This window comes from Coturnix japonica, chromosome 5 (genome assembly GCF_001577835.2).
Source record: "Coturnix japonica isolate 7356 chromosome 5, Coturnix japonica 2.1, whole genome shotgun sequence".
Classification (NCBI taxonomy): Eukaryota; Metazoa; Chordata; class Aves; order Galliformes; family Phasianidae; genus Coturnix; species Coturnix japonica.
Window position 1 is genome coordinate 24531331 of NC_029520.1, and position 24882 is coordinate 24556212.

The 24882-nt window shown below is 39.3% G+C and overlaps 1 protein-coding gene across 3 annotated transcripts in view; it reads left to right on the forward strand.

Annotated features, from left to right (window-relative positions):
* The window catches only part of MAP3K9 (mitogen-activated protein kinase kinase kinase 9), a 44976-nt gene extending 20608 nt beyond the window's left edge, over positions 1 to 24368 (forward strand). For 2 of the 3 annotated variants that reach the window (XM_015864639.2, XM_015864640.2), the window contains 8 exons: positions 2130 to 2278; positions 5245 to 5420; positions 7421 to 7661; positions 8413 to 8535; positions 9252 to 9405; positions 11181 to 11293; positions 11955 to 12770; positions 13892 to 24368. In XM_015864639.2, the coding sequence (XP_015720125.1) occupies positions 2130 to 2278; positions 5245 to 5420; positions 7421 to 7661; positions 8413 to 8535; positions 9252 to 9405; positions 11181 to 11293; positions 11955 to 12770; positions 13892 to 14373 (2254 nt within the window). In that variant the 3' untranslated portion in view covers positions 14374 to 24368. The other variant, XM_032444768.1, reaches the window with a different exon arrangement.
* The last annotated feature ends 514 nt before the right edge of the window (positions 24369 to 24882 follow it).

Sequence of the window (24882 nt, forward strand, 5' to 3'; positions counted from 1 at the left end):
AGAAATAGTCAGTGGGACATTATGGTATGAAAAGTATGAATTAAATAGGAAAAAAAATTCAAAAGGTTGCATAGATGGAAAAACAATATTTTGTTTTCAAGAAGTAAACTATATTAGCAGTAAAGATGGAATCCTTAGCAACTGAAATATCACATTTAATTAGGAAAAGTTATCAATAAGAGTTTCTAACTTGGGAGACTGCAGTCACAAGGAAAAAGGCTTGGTAGGGGTGGGATGGGGAGATGGCAAAAATAGATGATGGTGATGAAAAATGATTACTTCCAAATGGGTATATCAAATGACGCTTTGAACCATGAAGAACAGATGCATATTTTAGCTGCTGAGGTTACTGTTTCATGGAAAGCTGTTTCATGTTTCAGGGAGCTTTCAGGAGGAAAAGCTCATTTGAACTTCAGGTGTATTTAGGAGGCCTTCAACATGGTGCAGTGTGCCAGTAGTTAAAAAATACGTGCTTTGGATTAACGTCTTCCCAAGAGCAGTAATAAAGTGTGGTAGAGCACTGCTTTAATCTGAAGGAGTGTGGTAACAATATTGAGAAACCCTTTTTAAAAACAATAAGAAGTGGTTACACAAGTTCATGATGGTCAAAGTGGATCTTTTAAGGAAGCTATGTGGAAATGCAGAGCAAATGGATAGGAAATGACACCATGAAGGCAGCTGTGAAACAGTGGGTCATCTCCTCTGGTGCATCTCCTTTTTATGAGCACAGCATGGAGACTCTTGTTCATTGCTGCAAAAATGTGTAGTTAATAGTGGTGACGGCTATGTTGAAAAATAGTGTTTTGTAGCTGAAAATTTCCTCAATCAACAAGCGTATGATTACGCCTATTGTATCTATAGTAGTCTCTGTGGTAGGCTCTCCTATATACATAGGAGGCATGACTTCAAGGATGACCTACATAAACTGAAATACGCTGATTTAGCTTTACTTTTTAAAATTAATGTATTGCTGTTGACTGACAGTGTCCATTTTCACTTGGATGGTTTGCTGTATCATATCCTGAACTCAAGGAAATGAAGTTACCATGTTACGTGAAAAAATTACTTGCTGTTGCTCAAAGGTTACTTAAAGATGTAAGACAGGACTCTTGACTGCTTCAGGTGCAGTTTTGGTTTAGTTAGAGAAATGATTACAGTTTGTGGTTAGTCATTAATTCATCTGATGGTGGTTTTTACAGGAGTCTCTTTGTATTTAAACCAAAGCAAAGTTAGAAACTGCTGAAGTATAAATATTTTCTGTGCTGTGGTTGGGTTTAAAACTGACTGATGAGGGGATCGGTGAGCTAGTAAAGGATTTTTCCTTTGTGACCACAGGATTCAAGAGGAAGAATCTGCTGCATTATGTTACTTAACAACCTTGGTCCTTTTAGGATTGCTATTGCTATCAAATAAGAAAAAAATCCTGGTTTTATTGCCTGATATTAAGTAATATTCTTTTTTATATTCTTATCATCAATCCAGAATTATGAATGTAGAGGTTAGGATTGTTAGATTACTGTGTGACAATTTCACTGGAGTTTTTGATGAAATGTTAGCAGTTAAGAGAAGGGAGGTGATATGCATCTTTTTACAAGTAAATGCCCCTCAGGTGACCTTTATCCACTCACATTTTAGCAGTTCTCATTCTTACTCTGATAAGAAGCTTTTTCTTCACATTCCTCTCTTGCAATTTAGTCAAATATTAATCTTGAAGAGTTCCCACAGGTTATCTGTCTAGTTCATGTGTAACATACATGCATGATAAAAGAACAAGAAATGATTTTACAAGTGAACCTGTTCAATATCCTTAAAGATTTCCCAAAGTTATCAACAAAGATATTTTTGATATTTTTGCATTTTTGAATGTCAACATAGATGTTAGCACGCTTCCAAAATATTTTAACTTACACACTGCACTTTGTTTTTGTTATTTAAAAAACACACACAACAAAATGAGGTAAAATAACAAACTTTGCCAGTTTGACAGCCACAATGAACTTATTCAGAAAAGATGTAAATATGTCATTGTACCAGAGGCACCCTGATAGGCTCATGTACTGTCGTCTTGCTTAACCAAGAATGCATTAAAATCAAACTCTTATACTCTTTTCTCTTTCCTTTCCTTATAGTTATGGTGTGCTGCTTTGGGAGCTCCTAACAGGGGAAGTGCCATTCCGAGGAATTGATGGTCTTGCAGTAGCCTACGGTGTTGCCATGAATAAACTTGCTCTTCCAATCCCTTCCACGTGTCCAGAGCCTTTTGCCAAACTAATGGAAGGTAAGCCATCTCCAGCGTGAGTATGGTTAGATCAGTTTGTACTGTTCCTAGAGTGCTGGTTAGCATTGCGTCCTGCTGTTGGTTTTGATGCCTAAGAGCATAGATTACTCAGGTAGATTATCTGATGCTGCAAGTTATTATGGGGCCCTGGTATAGCTGTTCATGGGCTGTAACATTTATTCTGTTACAACAGTAATATATGAAATTCCCATCCATTTTTTACTATGTGTGCTATTGTTGTCATCATCTAGCTTGTTTTCTTGTAGTGAAAATGTGCTGACACCAAAACCTGATATATATCAATGTAGATGAAAACTTAAATTTGTTTTGAAGGTCGTCGCTTAAACACCTTGCTGGCCATTGTCAGGTTGGTTTGGAATCATAGACTCACAGATGTTGAACGTTGAGCTTCAGTTTTGTGGCCTTCAGAAGTGTAGGCTAACTGCAACTGAAACCAGCTTATGAAACTTAGAGTACAGTGTTTTACCAAGGTGGCTTATTTTGGTGTGGCTCCCTAAAACAAGGCACCCTGAATTTCTTAAATGTAAGTGATGTATCTGCTGATGGTATTAAAAATAATGCCCTCTCTTGGGCAAGTTGGATAGAGGTGCATGGCCTGTGCTTGAACCCAGGGGCACAGGGATAAGCATCCTTGGCTCTGAAATGTTAGGTTTCTCCATGTGCAGGGAGAAGAAGAGAACAAAGGAACAATTACTTTCTGCCCCTTCACCAGAACTGTTTTTCAGTTTGGCTCTTTCCCATCTCTGTGAACTCTTGTTCCCCTAATGCTGCCTTTGCTTTTGAATTACTCCTCTGGTGGTCGTCAGTGAGAAAACAAAAGCTGAACTTTACCTCTTCACAGAAAAGATTTGTACGTTTCCACTGTCCTCATTAGTGCAAATAATGGCAGATCTGGGCCTGGGAAAAAAAAAAACAAAAAACCAGGGGCCACCTGCATAGTTATCCTGCTCACTCATTCATGCATTTGGCTGGCCGCAGCATTTTGTTTTACTTTGGGTCATGTTTGCTTTGCCATGCTTAAAACCTGAGCTAGGGGGCAGAGATTATGCCACTGACAGTCCAGCTGTATCACCCATTGCTGCTAATTGGTCAGCAGCAGGGGACCTTCAGAGCACTTTTAACATCCTTGATTCTCTGTTTTGGTAAGAGAAGCAATTTGAAATCCACAAAGACAAATGTGTTCCAGCTTATGCCTCCCGGAACTTGATCAGATGCTTAAATACCATCTTGATATCAGCAGTTTCAAAAACAAAGCTCCCAAATGCCAAATGTCAGTAACAGTAAAATCAAAGCAGAGAAAAGATGTGCAGAAAGAAGCATCAGCAGTTGCACAGATTTTGTGAAATTTTATTCAGTTTTTTTATTTACACATGCTCCTTGATGTATCTCAGTCCATAGAATGGATTAAGCGAATGCTTTTTAGGACAACACTGGAAATTTTTGGAAGTAATACCGCTCTTGTTACCTAATAGTAAAGACTAGGAAACTTTTGAACATTTATATTCTTGCTTCTTAATGTGGCAAGTTGTGTCTCGTAGTGCCATAACATACGTAGTGACCATTCTAGGTAATGGTAGCATGAGCGTATTGAGAGAGACCCACATTTTAGTGTCTTCCACTTGTACAAAAAAGCTGTTGTCCGTAGCTTTGAGAAATGTTTGAATGTTAAATTCCCTGTTTAGTTTTTGTCAAAGTTATATGTGCAGGAATATTGCAGTACCAGAAAGAATAAGGATACATATTAAAGAATAACCTGTGTAAGTGCCAGTTTGGGAAAATATAGAATGAGCAAATGATGTTTTCTGCAGGAGTTGAAATAATGGTCAAGTCAGAGAGGACTGAATGAGTAATAATTTCACATTCAAAAGCACTGCTAAGTCAGATTCTTTCATTCAGTAACTTTTAAAAACAGGATCATAGATGGTGATGTTATTCTGTAGTGTTTTCTTTTTCCATTTGTTTTCAATGTTCAGCTTCTTTTCAGCAGTGTGTGGAGACAGGACAAGGGGAAATGGACAGAAACGAGCATAGGAAGTTCCGCACAAGTGTGCACAAGAACTTCTTTACAGTGAGGGTGACGGAGCACTGGAACAGGCTGCACAGGGGGGTTGTGGAGTCTCCTTCTCTGGAGATATTCAAGACCTGCCTGGACGCCTACCTGTGTGACATGGTGTAGGGAACCTGCTTTGGCAGGGGGGTTGGACTCAATGATCTCTGGAGGTCCCTTCCAACCACTACTGTGATTCTGTGATTCCCTCGCTGTAAGAGGGTGAACCTTTCCATACCATCACGAGTTGAATTGCCTTTTGTGGTAATAAGTGTACCTAACATTCTGTGTTTCTACAACTCTGTGATTGGTTAAGTTAGTGCATTAGATTGTTTAATGAAAAATCTTGTTTGTCTGTGTTTTCTCATAAAAGCAAATGGGGGGGGAAAGCCTTATTAAACAAACCTCACAAATAATAACAAAAAAAACCCACCAACAACAAAAAAGAAAACCCCAAGTGTGTACTATTTGTTGTCATAATCTACTTGAATATTGTGTTTTCACTTAAAGTCCCCAGTATTTTATCTAAGTATGTCCAAGCTGCTTTGCAAGAGAGTTTTTCTGTTCTGTGAAAGAGATTCATAGTGACTCGGCTTAGCTTTTGAAGGGGGTCTTATAGATACCCTTTTACAGTACAGCTGGTAGCTCTGCAGTGTAAATGTGGTAAAAGAACTGTGTATAAGCATCTTACATGTACATGCTCACAAAGTACAGATGGTAGTTTAAAAATTACACACTTTATGATCACACAATAGTCAGTGAAAGTGAGAAATAGGAGATGGGGTAACATAGTGTATGTGCCATTCTCAGCCACTGGGGATCAGTAAAGTACCACTCATTATCTCAAGCCTTCTTACCGAGAGATACTTAATAGTTGCTTGTCTTTGTCCTGTTCTAGATTGTTGGAATCCTGACCCACACTCACGACCTTCCTTTGCCAGTATCCTAGGCCATCTCACCGCTATAGAAGAGTCTGGTTTCTTTGAAATGCCCAAAGATTCCTTCCATTCCCTTCAAGAAGACTGGAAACAAGAAATCCAAGAAATGTTTGATCAGCTCAGAGCCAAAGAAAAGGTAAGTAGAGAAAAACAGTCCTTGCTTGTGTTCTGTTTGATAGAATACTTCCTGTTCAGGGATAATGTTTTAGGACATCTCAAAATTAATAATTCATGTGCTCTATTTCGGCTTGTAGTCAGTCCCTGAGTAAATGGGAGTTATGATGCATGCTGGGGCAGATTCATAAGTAAAATAAACGTCTGCATCTTTAGCTGCTGCTCTAATGTTGTAGTGAGCATAGTGTCTGTTATACACTATGCAAATTTCTGCTCTGAATTATCTTTGTTTAATACATCTGGTAACTATTTCACTGCCAGTGTGGTAACTGAGAAGCCCAACAATAACTGTTAACATTAAAAATAAGACAGAGATTCAGACTACGTGCTTCCACAAACATCTCTTCTATATTTCTGCCCAGTTTGTGTCTTCAAGGCTGTGGGTACAGCCAAAGGGGATAAAATAAAATAAACACAAGTACTACCAAGGGAAAAATCCAACAGCTGTTGTAATTAAAATTCACCTGGTAAACAGCAGGGAATGAAGATCCTATCAGGAATAAAAGGAACTGTGAGCATCGGTTAAGTGAAAAGAATTCAAGTCTTATTCTTCATGTGTACTGCCAGAAAGAAAGCAGTTTGCTGCATCTTTGCTAAGATCCTTATGGATATTACAGATGTTGGTATGAAGTACTGCAGTCATTCACTGAAGTAGTGGTTTTTTGAGTTGACGTCCTCTCACATAAAAGTCATAATAAACAGACGACTTGATTTTGGCTCAGAAGTTGGATTTAGAAGACAGAGAAAAAGAGAGGACATCTTGTGAACAGGGATAAGTCCTACAGTGGTTCATAAAACATTTTCTGTGCATGTACTATAGCAGCTTTTGGAGAAAAAAAAGAAGAGGTAAGATAAAATTCTGATAAGATGAAATTCAATTTGAACTCTTCGATTTTTACCTTCTGTGGTGGAGTTATCCAGCTGGAGATAGTTACTGCAAGTGCTGAGTTCTTTTGTCCTTTTGGTGAGAAGAGTGAAGTGAGAAGAACAGAAGATTTTGAGATCTCACAGACAATTTCATTTTTCTTTTTTATGCCTGAGAAGCAGCCACATTTGGTGAAAACTGGTGGGAACAACCTCTTTGTTGTATTTATTTTAGTTGATTTTTATGGTAGAGTTGGGTTTTGTGCTATTTTATTCTTGAAAATGTGCATGTCAGCATTTTTTCTCATGACACTGCATTTAGGATTCAGTGTCTTTTCACAGAATCACAGAGTTGTTAAGTTGGCAGGGATCTCAGGAGTCATCTACTCCGACCTCTGCTTGACGAGGGCTAACCAGAGAAGGTTGCCCAGGCTCTTGTCCTGGCGGCTCCTGAGATCTCCAAGGAAGATGATTCTACAACCTCTCTGGGCAGCCTGTGCCAGTGCTCCATCACTCACACAGTATGAAAGAGCTTCCTAATGTTCAGACAGCCTTCTGTGTTTGTGCCGACTGCTGCTTTTCCTATCTCTGAACACCACTGAGAACAATCTGGTACTGTTGTCTTTGCATCCTCCCCTCTGATATTTGTACGTATTGATAAGAAATACCGGAGCCTTCTCTTCTCTAGGTTGAGCAGTCCCAGCTCTCTCAGCCTTTACTCATAGGAGAGATATTTCAGTTCTTTCACCATTTCAGTAGCTCTTGCTGGCCTTTCTCCAATACGTCTATGTCTCTTTTCTGTTAAGGAGACAGAAAGTACTCCAGATGTGGCCTTATGAGTGCTGAGTAGAGAATTTTTCCTAAAAAAAAAAAAAATTGTCCATATGTTAATACTGATTTGAAGGACCTTGGATGGCAATCACAGAATTTCTTAAACATTGTTATCAGTTTATTGATGTTCTGCTGAGTCTTTGAATGGTGGCATTAGCTGTGCTGTGAACACAAGTCAGTGCTGCTGTACCTTCAGAATAGGCATTGTTAGCCTTAACCCGCAGGTCACAAGGTAGCTGTTCTTTCTCATTTCTGATCCCCCTGCAGGAGCTTCGCACATGGGAAGAAGAGCTGACTCGTGCTGCTGTTGAACAGAAGAACCATGAGGAGTTGCTCCGAAGACGGGAACAGGAGCTGGCAGAACGTGAGATTGACATTCTGGAAAGGGAGCTCAACATCATCATCCACCAGCTGTGTCAGGAGAAGCCTCGTGTGAAGAAACGCATGGGGAAGTTCAAGAAGAGTCGGCTCAAGTTAAAAGATGGCAATAATATCAGCCTGCCTTCAGGTTGGTGAGATTGAAACAGTGTCAGGAGAGATGGGAGGGGCAGGTGAAAACCTGTAGCTTTGGTGTCTCCTCTGAGCTCATACTTGCACATTTTAAATTATTGGATTTACTTTGGAATACCTTTGGCATCTAGGAACTAAACTTGATGTTTTTGCGGCTAGCATTCCTCAAGAGGATCAGGTCAAATTATAGAGACAAGAAGTGGAGTTATGATGTTACGCATTTGTTAGTATATATAATTCATAGTAATAATGTTGCAGTTTAATGCATTAGTGCTCAAAACGATCATTTTGATAAAGGATATTGGTTTGGTTGTTTAAAGCAGGTGTTCCTGCTCTGGGAATATTTTACATAATGCTGCAGCTGAAACCATAAGCTCTCAGATTTCTTGAGGCAAGAATCAAGAAATTATCAGAAATATGTTGTAGCTTTGATGCTGTAGCACTACCCAGCTTCATGTGTTAACACACAGATGACTTCTAATGTAACCCTGAATAAACCTTAAATACTGGCAATCTGTCTGAGAAACCACTTAGTGTTTTCCTTTGTTAGCAGGTCTTTGGCCTGAGGTAACTGTATATGGAAAGGGTAGCAATTAGCTGTAAAACACTTTCTATATAAACCCTGAAAATTTGACATAGTTACAAATTAACCATCAACAGTTATTTCTTTTTTTTTTTTCTTGTATTAAAAAAGAATTTTAACTGTTTTTTTGGTTTTTGTATTGATTCTTTTTATCTTTCGGTAACAGATTTCCAGCATAAATTCACTGTGCAGGCTTCTCCAACAATGGATAAAAGGAAGAGCTTGATCAGTAGCTGCTCCAGCCCTCCTGCAAGTCCTACTATTATTCCCAGACTCAGGGCCATACAGTGTAAGGAGCTCAATGTAGTATTGAATTTGGGAAATGTGCAGTCTGTCAGCGTGGTAAGATGCCAAGATTCCATATCTAGGACAGGACTGTAAAAAGAAATGTTCCTAAAATGTTGGCTTTGTGCCCTGCATGTATGAATTTAGAGTGAGAAAAAGTGTTTTGACAATTATCTGGGAGGGTGGTGAGTTTGGTATTATTTGGAGTCTGACCCTTACCTATGCTCTTGAAAGATTAATGCTAGATTGTACAGAGATCGTATTGTTTGAATTTATAGGCTAACATTTAGAATATTAGTTTGCAGAGTAGATTTGTGAAATTTTATTGAAGTAGATTAAGTTACTGATGGGGAGAAAGAGAACATAGGGTGCTTATCATTAAAATGGTGTTCTCCTAATAGCCCAGAATTAGGGATATAAATGTGTATTAGAAGTATGAAAGGAATGTTAACGCATAGTGTTTGTGTTGGATATCACAATTCTTGTTTCTGATAGCCAACTAATTCTTCTGAAGGAGAAAACCATATGAAACTGAACTCTGTAGTCATTTTGAAGGGATCTATTTGTTAGATCAACATTGATGTGTGATGAGAATTTTGGGAAATAACTCTGAATGAACGTTTTCATTCTAGCATTATTCTGGCTTGTGTTGTTTGTGTTGCATTGGGACCCACGTGTGTACCTGATTGGCTTTTTTCCTATTTTCAACTCTTTTTGAAGTGACTCCTGCTGAAAGCAGTAAAACATGGGGACGAAACTCAGTCCTTCCAAAGGAGGAAGGAGAGGAAGAAGAGAAGAGAGGCCAGAAGAAAAAAGGACGCACTTGGGGACCAAGCTCACTTTGTCACAAGGAGTTAGGTGCAGGAGAGGACAGGTAAGAGAAGAAGGCCTGGAATTAGATTGATGTCCATGTTTTGAAACTGGTTATGAGCTGTTTCCCAGGAGATTTGCCTGTCCTCTTGCGAGCGCTTATCTGCTTACATATTTGCTGTACCGAAGACTTTAGAAAGTCTAAACAGATTTGTTCCCTTGCTAGAGGTCCAGTCCTGAGCTGAGAGGTCCAGAACTGAGTTGCTTTTGAGCATGAACTCCTGAGAAAGAGTTACTTCCTGACTGTGATTGCTCTTAGTAAGGTGACAGTGTTTTGCAGAGTGCTTGAAATGTGATAGTATTGCTGAGAGGGCAGTGTGGTTAACATAAATGATCTGCCTCTTGCTGAGATAATTGAGTCACAGAATCATTTGAGTTGGAAAGGGACCCCTTGAGGCCATCTAATCCAATGAACAGGGGCACCCACAGTGAGATCAGGATGCTTAGAGCTTTGTCCAGCCTGACTTTGAATGTCTCTAAGGATGGGGCACCCACCACCGCTCTGAACAACTTGTGCCAGTGCTTCACAGCCTGTATTTCAAAGAACTTCTTTCCTATATCTAACCTAAATTTCTCTTCTATTAGTTTGAAACCATTTTCCCTTGTCTTATCCCAACAGAGCCTGCAAAAGAGTCCATTGTCTTCTTTCTTGCAGCCTGTCTGTTGGATACCAAAAAGATCATGTCAGACTGCATATTATTTAAATAGAATAGGGCTGCAGTAAAAATTAGTGCCACAGATGATAGAGTACTTGCTCTTTTTAGGATTTTTTTTGTTTATTTTTTGTTTTTGTTTGTTTGTTTGTTTTTTCCCAATTCTAATTTGGGAGGATAGAGGGATAAAAGATTTAAGTGAAGAGATGGACTTAGCACAGAATAGTCCAGTTTAAGCTTTCCCATGACACTATTTGGGTAGCAGCTACAAAACTATAGCAGCTATTTGGGTAGGATGCTACAAAACTATCAGTTCAGAGACTACTGATGATTAAAAAATAAATCTAGTTGGCTTGTTGAGATATCAAAAGTGTGCAGCTTATTGCTGTTGTTTCTGATATTGTGAAAGCGGTGCAGAATACATATGGGGTGATAGCAATGAATATCTATTAACAGGGACTACTAATAAGCTTAGGTGCAAAGAAAGATGCCTTTAAACTCAGATGACTTTGATGTAGGAATTTGCTTTGGTTTTGTTTGTTTTTTCTATTTTTGGTCTGTAACTAAAAGATTATAATGAATTATGGTGTTTAGTTACCCATTTTGTCCATAATTTCTAGCTTATGCTTATAACTTTGTGCTTTAACACAATATTTTCTTTAGAGGAATATAATATACTTGTATAATATAGAAGCATGATTCTGTTGTTGTGAATGTAACGTACTGTATTCCCAGTGAGTGATTTTTTTGTTTTTCCCTGTTTACTGGTAGTTAACTTGGAAGTGTTTTTGGAGATATTTTTCCCATCCTCCTGCTGAGCACTTTACTTTGTACTCACCATGGCGTGTTTGCTTTAGTTTTAAAAGAAACGGTCTGGTCTGATTTCTGTCCTTGTGCTTTGTATTACTCTGCATTTATGGCTTTTGTTTATCATCAGAGATCTTTTGACTGCTACATTGTTACAAATGAGGGAAGTGTTGTGAAATGTCTTGCTAGCGCAGGATCTTAAAGCTGTGTAATTAAGGTGGGTTCATGTGTACCCTAAATAGAGTAATAGACAATATAGAAGGGAGGAGTTAGTTTCTTGTCAGCACATTATTACATCTTATTCTTTCTGTTATTTCAGTCTGAAAGCTCTGGTAGAAGGATACAAACAGTGGTCATCCAGTGCACCAAACCTAGGGAAGATCCAGAGAACTGCACCTGCTTTTCCAGGATTCACCAGCTTAGCAGAGATGGGTAAAGGATTTGCCTGGACTTGATATTCTCGTTTGGTATTCTGCTTTGATATTGTGCTTCCATTCACATGAGTGAGCTTTTCCTTGTCTTCAACTTACAGCAATGTTTACATTAATGTTTTCTTTTTGATGTTGTCTGCTTTTTCTTTATTCTTAGTGAAATGACAACCTTCACATTTTGGATTTTATTTTTTTGTTTATTCTTGTAAGCTAGCAAGCTTCACGTAACCTCCCCTCTTATTTCTGTGCTACCTTTCAACTCCTTTTCTGATAATATTTAGATGAGCAGTGTGGTTACACCTTTACTTGCAAGGAGAGATCCTTATCATTTTCCTACCTTTTCATTCATCACTTCCATACATAGAAACTTTGGAGATAACGGAAAGACAGATTATTTCTGATATGCCGTTTCCTTAATGGATCCTGAAAAAATCAACATTTCAGTAACTTCTTTGGTGGTGTTTCCAGGTACTTGTCTCAACCTATCTGTTTTGGGATCAATAGCTTGTAAGCATTAGGCAGCTGGTAAACTGTGCTTGTAATGAGAAGGATGGTTGCATCTTCTGAGAAGAAGCTTAACTCCCATGTGTATTTGTAAGACAGTGGAATTAGCCGAAGTGTTGCATCCATGCAAAGTACTCTTTTTTTCATTTGCTTTCCAGATGATGAAGACAGTGAATGTCTTAACGGGGAGGGCAAAGTGCACCCTTCACCTGGGCACAACCAGTCATACCTCTGCATCCCCTTTCAGAAGAATGATGACTGGGACGGGCCTTCTAGTGATGCCAATGAGGAGTCCACTCCTGTGAACTCTGCTACAAGCACCCCACAGCTGACACCCACCAACAGCCTCAAACGTAGTGGCTCCCACCACAAACGGTGCGAGGTTGCCTTGCTTGGCTGTGGAGCGGTTCTGGCTGCTGCAGGCCTGGGGTTTGATCTGCTAGAAGCAGGGAAGTGTCAGCTACTGATTGAAGAGGAGCCAGAACCGCCCAAGGAAGAGAAGAAAAAACGTGACAGCATTTTCCAGCGAGCTGGGCGCCCACGCAGGAGCACTAGCCCACCTTCTCGAAAAATCTTCAAGAAAGACGAGCCCATGTTGTTGCTTGGCGAGCCATCCACATCCCTCACCCTTCTTTCCCTGTCTTCCATTTCCGAATGTAATTCCACCCGTTCCCTGCTGCGCTCAGACAGTGATGAGATTGTGGTATACGAAATGCCTGTCAGCCCTGTGACAGTCAAGGCTCCCTTGCCAGCTATTAATAACCCACTAGTTAATGTCCAGATTGAGAGATTCAAACAAGACCCCAACCAGTCCCTCACTCCCACACACGTGACGGTCTCTTCCCACACCCAGCAAGGCGGGCACAGGCGCACACCTTCTGATGGGGCCATCAAAGGGACTGGACTAGTTGTCAATGGGTGCCCAACCAGTGGATGCCCTTCCAGTAGCTGTTTAACTGGAGCACTGGGAGCAGGTAGGTTTTCAGCCATCTTCCTTTTCTTCTTCAGAAGAAGGGCCCAAACAGTATAGTATACTTGTTACGAAGTATATCATACTTCTTAGGAAATAAACATGTTGCATATACAGCATCTGTTGCCAGCCCACAGGTAGGGCTCATGGATATTGTCTTTTCAAAAATAATGACTGGAATAATACAGTAACAGTCTCTATTCCATCACCTGTACACCAAGGAACTCTCTGCATCATGTTGTGAGGCAGAGCATGTTATTGTATCAAGGTACAAACACTGTTCATTTTTAGTAGTTTCTCAGAATTCCATCTCTATTGCCTTTGTACACTTGTTTGTATTATTGTTACAACTTCAAAGCAGGTTATAACTTTTAAGGCAGTGAAGAACGGATCTCTAAAACAGTGTGGGACCTCTGCTGCTCTTGCTCTTATTCTTATAGGTAATCTTATTGTTATGGTCTTTAGGAGTGGCTGTGACAAGATGCTTTCCCCTAGTAATTCACGAGAAAAAAGAGGACTAGAATATGAATTTAATTAGACTAAACAAAATGTGAGGTTGTCTGTTGAATGGAAGTCTGCAGTAAGATGCGGGTTAATGCTCATTAAAACATTCACGAAAAGTTATGTTCTGTTTTAGAAACAACCAAACAAGAACAACAGAAAGTGTCTACGTTAGATTTTATTAAATGGCTCTCCTAGGGAGTTGGTCTAACTCACTGCAAACAGGTGTCACACATCCTGCTGTGCAAGTGTCTCCCCGATCCATTCAAGCTGTTAATGGATAACGTACCTTCCAAAGGATTTGGAGAGTTCTTACCTCTGATAGGAGGTCAAATCCATGCTGTACAGTCTGAAAAGGAAGAAAACAAATCAGAGAATGAACAAAATACTCTGCTTATGCAAGGCAAGTTAATCAGGTGTTTCACAATGTGTTGAGAACAATATAGGAATAAAGAAACCAGTTATTCTCTTCAGTCTTGAAGATATGGAGATTGTAGGTTCTGAATGGAGGCTTTCTGCTTTGAAAATGTTTTCACAGTGTACATACAGTAAGATTTGTCGGAACCTTTTAGAAGTGACATCTAACATGTTTCCCTCTTCTTTCACATTCTCTGTTCTGGATAGGTGTATTAAAAACACCTAGTCCAAGTAGAGATCCAAATGAGGTCCCTCGCCTGCCAGATCCCAACCTTGTTTTTCCTCCAACCCCGAGACGATGGAATGCACAGCAGGACCCCACGCTGGAAAGACCCAAGACACTGGAGTTCCTGCCTCGGCCTCGGCCCGCAGCCAGCCGGCAGCGGCTTGATCCCTGGTGGTTTGTGTCACCCAGCAATGCCAAGGGTGAATCTTCTGCCAACAGTTCAAGTACTGACACTCCAAGTAATCTGGACTCTTGTTTTGCTAGTAGCAGCAGCACTGTAGAAGAGAGACCCGGACTTCCTGCACTGCTTCCTTTCCAGGGGAGTCATCCTGTAGAGGAGCGGACATTGTTGGACATAGATGCTGAGGGACAGAGCCAAGACAGCACCATTCCGCTATGCAGAAGTGAACTTAACACACACAAAGCTACAGCATATGAACTCAAGCAAGAATTCTGGTCTTAGTATGAAATTCACTCGGGACAGTAAGCCCCTCTAAATTCAATTCTACTTTTTGCACTGAGAATGCACTTTGAAGACAAATGAGATAGAAGCTACGGAGATCGTATGGTGCTGCCTCTGCTGAAGGTGTTGTTCAACTGCCTGATTGTTGTCTGCAGTTGGCTGTAATTTGGCAACTCAAAGCTGCTGCCTTTGTTGTGGGGTTTTTCTGTAGTCTTCCCTGTCACCTTATTGCAGTTTGTATCTGCAGTAAGCTAAAATTATATCCAAGTCTTTGTTACTGACCTTGTAGGATTTGGCACTTGCAGTAAGTATCTATCCTGGTACTCATCAGTGTTTTCAAAACTCAAATGCTATATAACACAGCAGACGCCAGTATTTATTTTTCCCCAAAATTCCAGGAAAGAAACAAGTAAATATCTGGAGACTACCTTCTCTGAAATGTGTCATTAGATAGGCCTGGCTATCACGGTGCCCCCACTGAAGAAGCAGAAGTAGCGGTCTTACACTTGCTTGCCCTGTTTTGTTTATGTCCTACTGTAAGGTGGAGAAGATTGCTGAGGAAGGCCATGGCATCTCCATTGGTGGACTTCTTGGAGAAGAGACTGGAAGGCTGGGAATGAGTAGGTGTAGTTATCCTGGCTTCAAGGCAGGGTGAGTGGGCTTCAATGATCTTTTGAGGTCCCTCTCAGCCCTATTTTTCCATGACCCTTTGCTTTCAAAATAGTGAATGGGGGTGTTAGGTCTACTTACTTCAGCCTGTTTTTTTGTTTCTAGCCGTGGTCCCATTTGCCTCTTTTCTCCCCCCTGTAACACAGATTCATAGTTGAGTTGTCTCAGCTTTGGGAGGGAAATGGACAGGAACTCTTTCTTTAATGCTGTGTGTTGGCTTGCAGAAGTAAGTTATGTTCCCTCATTCTTTCTTCTTCCTGTTTTTCTGACTTTCTCATGCTTTTTAGGAGTGGCCCTGTAAAGCCAAGATGGTTCCTGTGCACGCTGCTACTTGTTCAAGGCTCTTTAGAAATTGAGGCTTGTGTTTTTCCTAGTTGAATTGTGCAAATAGGAATCAGAACATCTGGATTCTGTCTTCTTTAGTTACTGACTGACTGTGACCTTGGGCAAATAATGTAACCTCTCCGTGCCTGAATTTCCCCATCTGTAAATAACAGGGATAATACCTACCTCACAAGGGGGGTGGGACCTATGTAGTATGTTCAAAGTTCTTTGAGATCTTTTTGTGGAAGGCAGCATAGGCATGTAAAACATTTGTTCAAATTCATAAAAGCTTGTACTTTGGCAAGGAAGACTAGGTAAGAAGACCTGTCCTGAAGGAGGAAGTCATACAACTAATGCATGCATGTGCTCAGTTTTCTTCAGTGCCTGCAAGTGTGTCTGCACCCCCAGCAAGCCTGTGTTATTGGGTTTAATGAGAGCTTCATTTGTTCCCATTTGGCGTTATAAATAAGGGATGTGGCCTTTTTATATGAGCGTGTTAGGGTAGTTTGCTTTATTGCAGAGTACAGCTTATCTGTTCACTCTTCTTGTACAGATCTCTGCTCATTTTGCTAACCTGCTTGCCATTTGGATGCAGATAACTGATTTGGCAGTGCTGCCTTCCTGTCAGGGAAGTCCAGTCCTGTTGTGAAGGCACTGTAGATGAATACTTTCTTGCAGCAGCACAGAGAACATGAGTGTTTAGATGTTTACAACCTTGATGTTAAAAACCAGCATGTGTGGGGAAATACTCTCCTTAGTAATTTTAATTCAGTTTGAAGGCTAAAAGCATAATGTTGCTGTTGATCAAGTGTACCTTCTTAGCAGGCAAGTGCAGTATGTTACCATTGAGGAAAGTCATGCTTCTTGTTCATCACATTCCACAAGATTTGTTTGATGGTTGAATTTCTTTTTGCTGCCTACTCCACTGAACTCTCCAGAGCTAGCCTTAATGATGCTACACTAGCTGCTAGTGCTGGGTAGACTGTTGACTGTGTAGACAAGGGACTCTGGTGTGTGGCAAAGAAACTTAGAAAAATTGATGTTTCTGGCACTTTTGTTAAATGTAAACCTTTAGCATTTTTATTATTTCTTATCTGTTCATCCTTTTGCTTTCCATTTCTAAAACCTCAATGTGTTTGTGATCCAGGAACTTTAAAAACAAACACACACCAGCAAAAAGCACCTCATGAGAAGCTCGATCGGAACTTGTGTCAGAGGAACATAAAGCAAGGCATTAAAACTATGTAGTTTTCAGTCTCCCTTACCGTTTTTGAAAGTCTGAGACAAAACTGGATCAGCTGTTCTTTCTATGCAAAAAAATGTTATTCCAAAGTTATGGGAAGCAGCATTTGATCTGCAAAGATGTAATCTAGAGTTGCTCTTTTGTGTAGGAAGGTTAATGAGGTGTCAGAATCCCTTCTTTCTCACTTCTAGATAACTGCTTGGTGAAGGTGATGGGTAGCCAACAATAGGAGGATTTTGTGCCAAATGGCATCTGCCCTAACACCATATGGACAACAAAGGAACTGGATGACACTGGTGGTAAAGAGTCATACATCCAGATCAGGGTTTCCAGCTTAGATATTCTCTATTACAAAGCTGCTAGAAAGGCAATGTAGGAACACTGTTTGATAAATGCTCCTTAGATGCAGTTATCTTAATTGAATCTTGTGCATGAGATAAAAACAAGGTAGGCTTTGAGCATCAGTCCCTAAGTAAGCTTTCCAATTTGGAGCTCTGTGACTTACCAGAGGGTACCGAGCAAGAGGAATCTGCTGTAAAACAAAGCTGTTTGCTTTAGCGAGTGGTGGGATGTTTTCTGACAGGCAGAGGGCTCTCAAGGCAAAGAGTTGTCATGTGTTTTACTGTATGCATCCTGAAAGCTGTTGCCACTGGTGCCTTGAGGCCCAGAGGCCATCTGAATGTTCAAGCTAGCTTGTAATCTTTTCATTTATCCATCTATCCTGTACTGGTTTGATTAGTCTCCTGCCTTAATCTATTAGTTATCTTTCCTTCCCAGCTGCAGGTGGTGAGGTGCCCCAGGTCCCCAAAAGAGCTTCACTGTAGTCCACTACATACCAAGAAAACATGAGCCAGTCAGAAAGCTCACATAACTTTTTTTTTTAATCTATTGGCTTTCATTTATTTGTCAGCAAGACAAACATTTCATCATTACATTGAAACACCTGCTAGCAGAATTCTTGAGGAAAATGGTGAAAATTTTGCTATAAGCATAAATGTGTTTTTTCCTTGAATACCTGAATAAGTTGCACTTTCTGCTGAGAAAAAGAGAGCATGAGAGCACAAATTTACTGAGCAGCCTAAAATAATGATGAAAGAATGGAGTAAAACGTATTAATATCATTATAGAGCTCACAGAGAAGAAATAACCTCATTACTCTTAGTATCAGTTACAAAATGTCATTGCTGTGAAATCAGTTTTTCAGATTTGGAAATACATGCAGGTTTTCTTTTAAATAGTTGACTGGCTATATATATATATATATATATATATATATATATATATATATATATATATATATATATATATATATATATATCACTAATTGATGTAACTGATTTAGAAATTTAGAATATGTTTGCCAGCTCTTGAGAATAGGCTATCTGGCAGTCTGCCTGTTTTTCCTGTAAAACTGAGGAGAAAGCACAGACATAGCAACAGTGCAAAAAAAAAAAACCTTAATTCCTTTTAAAAACATTTCTGCTGGTTTCACAGAAATTGAATGTGGGACAGGTAGAGAGAAGAAGGCTTTTGTGTCAAAACTTAAGCGATAATGGTTATGGATTCTTTGTAATATTGTTGCTTCCTATGGACTGCACAATGCTCAGTTTCACCATCAAGTAGACCTTATCTCCACTGAGTCTTTTCTGAGGTGCAAATATAACTTTTTATAGGTACCCTTTTCCCTTCAGATTATTATTGCAGTGGATTGTTATTCAGTGTGGGGCAGGGAACTTCAATGAAAATATTCTTTTTGCAATTGTTTTCTAACAAAATGAGTATTTTCAAAGTAAAATTTTCATTAGTGATGTGGAAAGACCTGTTTGGGTTTGGTATGCTTTTATGATTTATTTTTCTGTACCTCTAGGAATGGGAGTAGTTGCCTTCCTCTTCATAGCATGCTGTTATCTTAAGACTTATGGACAGTGCTGCATAGAGATGTTACTGGATGAAACTGGATACCTCTCATTCTGCTGAAGGTGAGGCAGTAAAGGTCATGTAAAGAGAGGTCTTTGCCATTTGGAGTGCTTTATTAAATAGCAAATGACAGGAAACCTCCTAACTTGAACCACCACCTGTCTATCTTTTATCTGACTTTTATCTGAACTTAATTCATTTCTATGGAATGAGCATGGGATCTGAAGACCCATTAGATGTATGGAACCAGACGTAATTACTATATCCCAGAATTCAATGTTGGCTTGTTGCCATTTTAAGTAACTCTAAGCTATTATTAATGTTTATTTCTTTGGGTTTTTTGAAACTTTTCTTCTTGGAAAAAGATGCTTATTACTTTCTAATGTTTTCTGTGTGTTTTGGAAATATTCTTAAAAACTCTATCTGCTCTATGGAAAATAGGAAGGCTTATCTTGCACAGCAATATAGATCCTTCTTTTAACACAAAACAAAGGAACATTTAGAAATGAAAATTTCTGATCCCTTTTGCTACAGGGTAGTTGCTTTCCTTTGCTTCTATATTTATAACTTGCTTAAGGCTATAATTTGGGTAAAACTGGATGTGAACACTGACAGGAGAGGCATATGTTAAAATATATATTTGCAAACAAGCAATAAATATAGCATGTGCACAAACAAAACCAAAACATGATCATGCTGTCACAAAGGATAATTTTATGACTTCATGAATACTTTGGTTCATTATATTATTAAGGTATCTTTAAGAAAGAATGCCTTCCTATGTTTTTCTTTATAGTTTACTTTGGTAAGATTAGAATAAGGTGCTTGGCACAGGCTCTGGTCTCGCATCTCACTGGACAGAATGGAGTTTTAACCAAATGTTTATTTTTTTGTATTTCCATACCTGGTCTGTGGCTTAGACTTTCCAATTTCTTTTGGTTAGCAAACAAGTCTTAAGAAAAGTTTGTTTCTTCAGCTCTGCTTTCACAGTTTCACAGAGCAACACCAAAATGCATTTATGGCTCACTTTGCTACTCCCATCTTATTAAATACAGTAGTAGAATGTTACGTGCTATAGTTTTAATATTCATTTGCTTTTGTTTTTTCTCACATTCAGCTTTTTTAAGCAGCATTACTCTTGGTCAGAGACAAATACAGCTTCAGAAATCACCTACATCAGCTTTATTTTTGTATGTTAAAAACAGTCATTCCCAGCCTCAGAGGTATGTGCTTGATTATAAGGTAATTTCCCACTAGTGACTGTGTCTCACATAGCTACCAGAATTCTTACTGTCCTTCTGTAGCAAGAAACTCTTTTTTCCTAGTAGAAAAAACTTCATTAGTGTTGTATACAAGAACCGCATTTCACCTCTTTCTGTACATGATAGAAAGAATCTTCTTTTTCTTTGTTTCCAAATGACAAGGAGCATCATTTTACCTAGTGAGCATGGATACTTGTGCTGGTCTTTTTAAGCCTGTGAATTACATCTGTGTGTTTTAGGTGCATCTTGTATTGCTAGGTGCCTTCTGTTTCATGTGCATCTTTGCTAGGGCCTTTGGTTGTTTTCTGGAAGAAACTGGAACTGGAAGGATGTGGCTTTTCAGTACTGTAGTTTTCTTCATCGTACATCAGGCCAAACGTGATACAAACATTTCATGTGCATCCATTTGCTGACTTGCATAAACCTTTGTGGAAACAAGCATGCTATTGCTAACTCTCCTTATCTGTCAATTAGAATTCTGAATACATGATTCTGTGGCTGTCTCTATCCCATCCTTGTCAGTTATTTGTTCTTGATGCTGTAGTATTTTTGGGCCCAAGACAGAAACCAATGTTATTTTATCTGTGCTTTAACCTAAAACATTTTCAAGGTAGAAGCATAAAACAGAAGTGGGGGAAGTGAAAATGGAGGTTGACAGAAATTAACCAATATGAGGGTGAAATTTTCTATCTTATTCTAGCGAGGAGCAGACAAGAGGATACTAGCTGCTTGGGAATCTATTGGCAGTATAGTTAAATTGAGTCCTAAAGAAGGATTTGAGGATTGTGTAGTGACTTTGTTTCTGGTTGATTTCTTTTCTTTTACCCTGAGCTACCTCATTTATACAGATGAAGTGGAAATAAAGGATAAGTTTTAAGAGTTGCTCTAGATAAACAATTGAGGCTAGAATGGTGAGAGCACCGAGGAAAACACTGTTTGGCTCTGTGACGTTGAAATTCCTTGTGGAAAAATAAAACCAGTTCCAAAAATTAAGATTATGCTTTTATTATGTAACTCTACAAGATAAACAATAACAAGGCACAAAGTATATTTCCTGGTGGTTTTTGGCCTGCGGAAGAGCTGTATTTCCAATCTAAAAGGTGATAATTTCATATTGGTTGCTGCTGCTTTTAAAGGTGAAAGTATGTTTTTTGAGAACATATTTTTTTCTAAATAATCTCATATACTCTTTAAGTGAGCCAATATGCAATCTTGTTTCCCTTGTATTTACTGTAGATTTCCTAATATCATAGAATCCTTAAGAGTTGGAAGGGACACTGAAGGCCATCTAGTCCAAATCCCCTGCAATGAACAGGGACATCCACAGCTAAATCAGGTTGCCTGGGGAATATATCTGATCCTAGGGCAGTTCTTATATCTGATTGCTAATGATGTGCAGGTAGTCAACTATAGCTAATACTAAGAAGCTATGGCACATTTTTAGCATGTATCATAGTGGATTTTCCTGCTCAGCTGGAAGTGGGCTACTGTTAGGTCTGTGGCTGATGGGATCAGATGGATGCGCATCTGACAAGTGTGGACCTAGAACAAATCTGCAGGAGGAATGCCAAAGTTGCATTTGCTTAGAGCAGGATATTTGAAAGGTAAAAATGCTGGAGGAAAAAGTCCCTTAGTTATTCAGAAGTAATTCTCGAGGATCTTGTCCATGCTTGAATTTTAGCCTCCGTACAGTGAGAGTTTAGGGTTTCTAATAAAAAAATCTTGACTGAAGCCCCAGCATCAGACCAAGATAAAGCTTTTGTGTTATTTAGGAGTGACTGACCCTGTCTCTTTGTCCTACTTTGATTGTTCCAATGTAGCATTTTCTCAAGAATAGATGCTGAGTTAAAACTGCCTTCTTGTCTTAAAGCAGGAGGAGAGATGAGTGAGTCTGAGAAAGAAGAATAATTGTTGTAGCCATGTCTTAATGCATTTCCTTATCACTCTCCCAGCAGCAGAGGTTAGAATGGAGCAGGAAGACATATCAGTGTTTTTCTAGGCTTCATTGTTAAGAATGCTGCTAACATGAGATTTCAGAATATAAACAAGTAAGTTCTTTGGGAAGCCCTGTATACTGAGCTTCTTGTTATTGAGTTTCAAAACAAATGTGTCCTCTGATTATCTGCCACTGTTCAATAGCACAGTTATCTTCTTGAGTTTAAATACGGTTGGAGAAGATCTGAACTCCTTTCTTGAGTTGTTGTGGTGGTGGCTACTTTTTGACTTTGGGGGTAAAGTAAGGTGGTGTTTTTTCCTAATCCCAGTTTAAGTTGCAAAATGAGTTGTCTCTCCTGACTAATTGTCCAGATATTTGTAGTAGGCTTCTATTTCTGCCTTTCATGCTTTAGTGAGTAGCTCTTAAAATGTCATCATAGTTAGCATTTGTGTCTGAATAGGGCAGCTAATACCTCTGAGCTGATTTTTCACACTGCATCTCAAGCAGATGTTATTGCATTAGTTCTGCCATTGCTCTGATTTCAAGGTTATCTTGGCAACCATAACATCCAGAAATCCTAGATTATAAAGGATAAAGCAGCAGAAAAAAATAAGAGGACATACCAATGCTTACCAGTTGAACAGCTGAGTTTTGCCAGTGGTCTTTGCAGAGAGTAAAAAACATTGTTGTGCAGCATAGGTCTCTGAGAGACAGCTAAATTCCAAGTGGAGAATGTACCTGGATCTTCTTAATGTCAACAGGCACCGGTGCCTCATATTTGGCAGTTTTTATATGAAACCATATAAAGCCAAAAGCATCTAGTAGTTAAAGTTTATATAGGGTACTGTCTTTTAACTAGGAGGGGAAGAGGCCTCAATTTGAGAAAGCATACTTAAACATCACCAAAATCAATGGAATGTATCTGTGGGGCTGAATGCACAGAAACCTCAAGTCAACAAAGCTGTTACGAACTCATCTGGGGCGTTGTCTTGTAGAGATTAATGGTGGAGGACCAGTCTCCATATTTTGTCAGAGGACGTTCCTTCACAAGCCTTTGGGTAAATGCAGGCTCGATTTGCTCTGACTTGTATGGCCTTTCCATGCCTGCATTTGCCATCCTGTTTCATCGCTAGTTCTTACCATAAACAGGGAAAGCTCTGAGAATATTTTCTGATATAGGAGAGATCAATAACTTCTGCACTAGCAGACTGCTGGCTTCAGAGGGGGCAGTAAGTGGTGTGTGGAGGCTGTGTGTACAAATTTTGATTTAACCTGAGGTGTTTTCTCAGGTTCTTTCATTTCAGAAATACATCCTTCCGGGTTAGTATACAGATCTGACAAATTTGGAAGTGATCAGTGTCTGCTGTTATTGTTAGGGTTCTTGGATTCTTGCTTGTCAGCTGTTGGCCCAGCACTTTGTGTTGGTATATGTGATTTCTTTGTCATAAATTCAAAACAAACTGGGAATATGGGAGATATTTTGCCTGACTTCAGTTGAGAGGCTTATACGGAGTGGGGAGGGGCAGTAGTGGTGGAAAAATCAGGGAAACTACCTGTGATTTTAACCGTGTCTCTTCTGTGGCTTTGAAAGTCTGAATTTCGCAGCCAGAGAATGTATTTCCTCCCTCTTTTTATAAGCTGTGTCTTACTTTTGCCTTATTAATTGTGGATCTGTTCCTGCTTCTGTTTAAAGCCAGTTGCAAAAAAACAGTGACCTGAATTTCCTAGGTACAGTGTTGTCAAATCCGAAGAACCAGGTGAGTAGATGACTCTAGTGTAAGATCGTACGCCCATGTCCATTCTTTTGAGGTATGGGATAGTTCCTGCTTGTGTTGAAATCCCTGTGTGGAAAGTGTTAGGTACTTTGTAAGGAGCTCTAAACTCTGCAGGACTGGGATTTGTCTGATGACTTAAGTATTTCAGTCCAGTGTTGGAGACCTCTGTATGTCTTCTGTTCATGGTGTTCAAAAGTTTGTTACTATGGACGTAGCACCTGAAGGTGTGTTTTGCCCGAAGAACCTGCAATGAAGCAGTTGCATTAGCAAATGGTAATGTATCCCAGAGTTGAGTAAAATAACAGAGGCCACCAAGGTTTTTCTTGTTTGTGTGATGAAATGTTGTCAAATGAAGTGATTTGTTGGAGCCTTCCTTTAACCTCTGTACAGCAGTAAGCTTAGGGGAAAATAAGATTGCATTATTTTTTAAAAAGCTTTATTTGTGACCTGGCTTTGTTGCCTCTGACCCTCTTGGGCTTAAATAGTTAAATTATATTAATGTCCAGTTTGTTTCACTGTAGGTAACACATCAACTGAATACTCTTGTGCATAATCTACTGTATCTTTCCTCTGTTCTGTGTCAATGTATTATGTGTATTTGGATTACAGTTCTTTTTTTATTGTATTAAATTATTTTATGTTATAGAACAATATTTAAGCAAAGCAAAGAGCTAATGAAAGTTGTTGGCGTTTTGGGATTTTTTTTTTTCTCTTTGCTTTCTTTTTGGATGTACTGTAAATTGTAAACCAAGGATGCCAAGCAGGCTTGGTTCAATGGCTAAAATTATTGTATTACAGTGTAATGCTGATCTAGGCCTTGTCTCAACACTAGAGCACACAGACTTGAATAAAACTGTTACAAAAGTGATTGTCTTTAGGTCCTGAGTTCTTGGCTTTGTGCTTTGGATAATTTGAACGGATATTTAGAACAGCAGTATCATTACCTTGTCTGAGGAGCATGTGTTTTCTTCCCAGTGCCATGCCTGGGTTGGTTTTTTTTCCCTTTGTTAGTCATCTTGGTTCTGATAACCATCCCAGACCTGGACTCTCCATAGTTCTGAAATCAGTGCTAAATCCGCACAGTATCAGTCTTGGCATACAGTATCTGTGCTAACGTCTAACTCTGAACAGTAAATTTAATTGCTTTCATTAAGGTTAATATTTCTGTTCTGTTAGCTTAAGATTTTTGTGCTCTTTATTTAGCATCCCAGCCAGATGATGAATCTGAATGCCTAGATCTGTGGCAAATGCAGTAACACATTTTGCGCATGATGACATTTAGCAGATGGTTTAGATTCACTTCTGCTGCTCTGCCTTTGTCCTTGCCACCTTATTAAGATACTATTGCTTTGAATCGGTTTTCAAACTCTTTCATGTACTGCC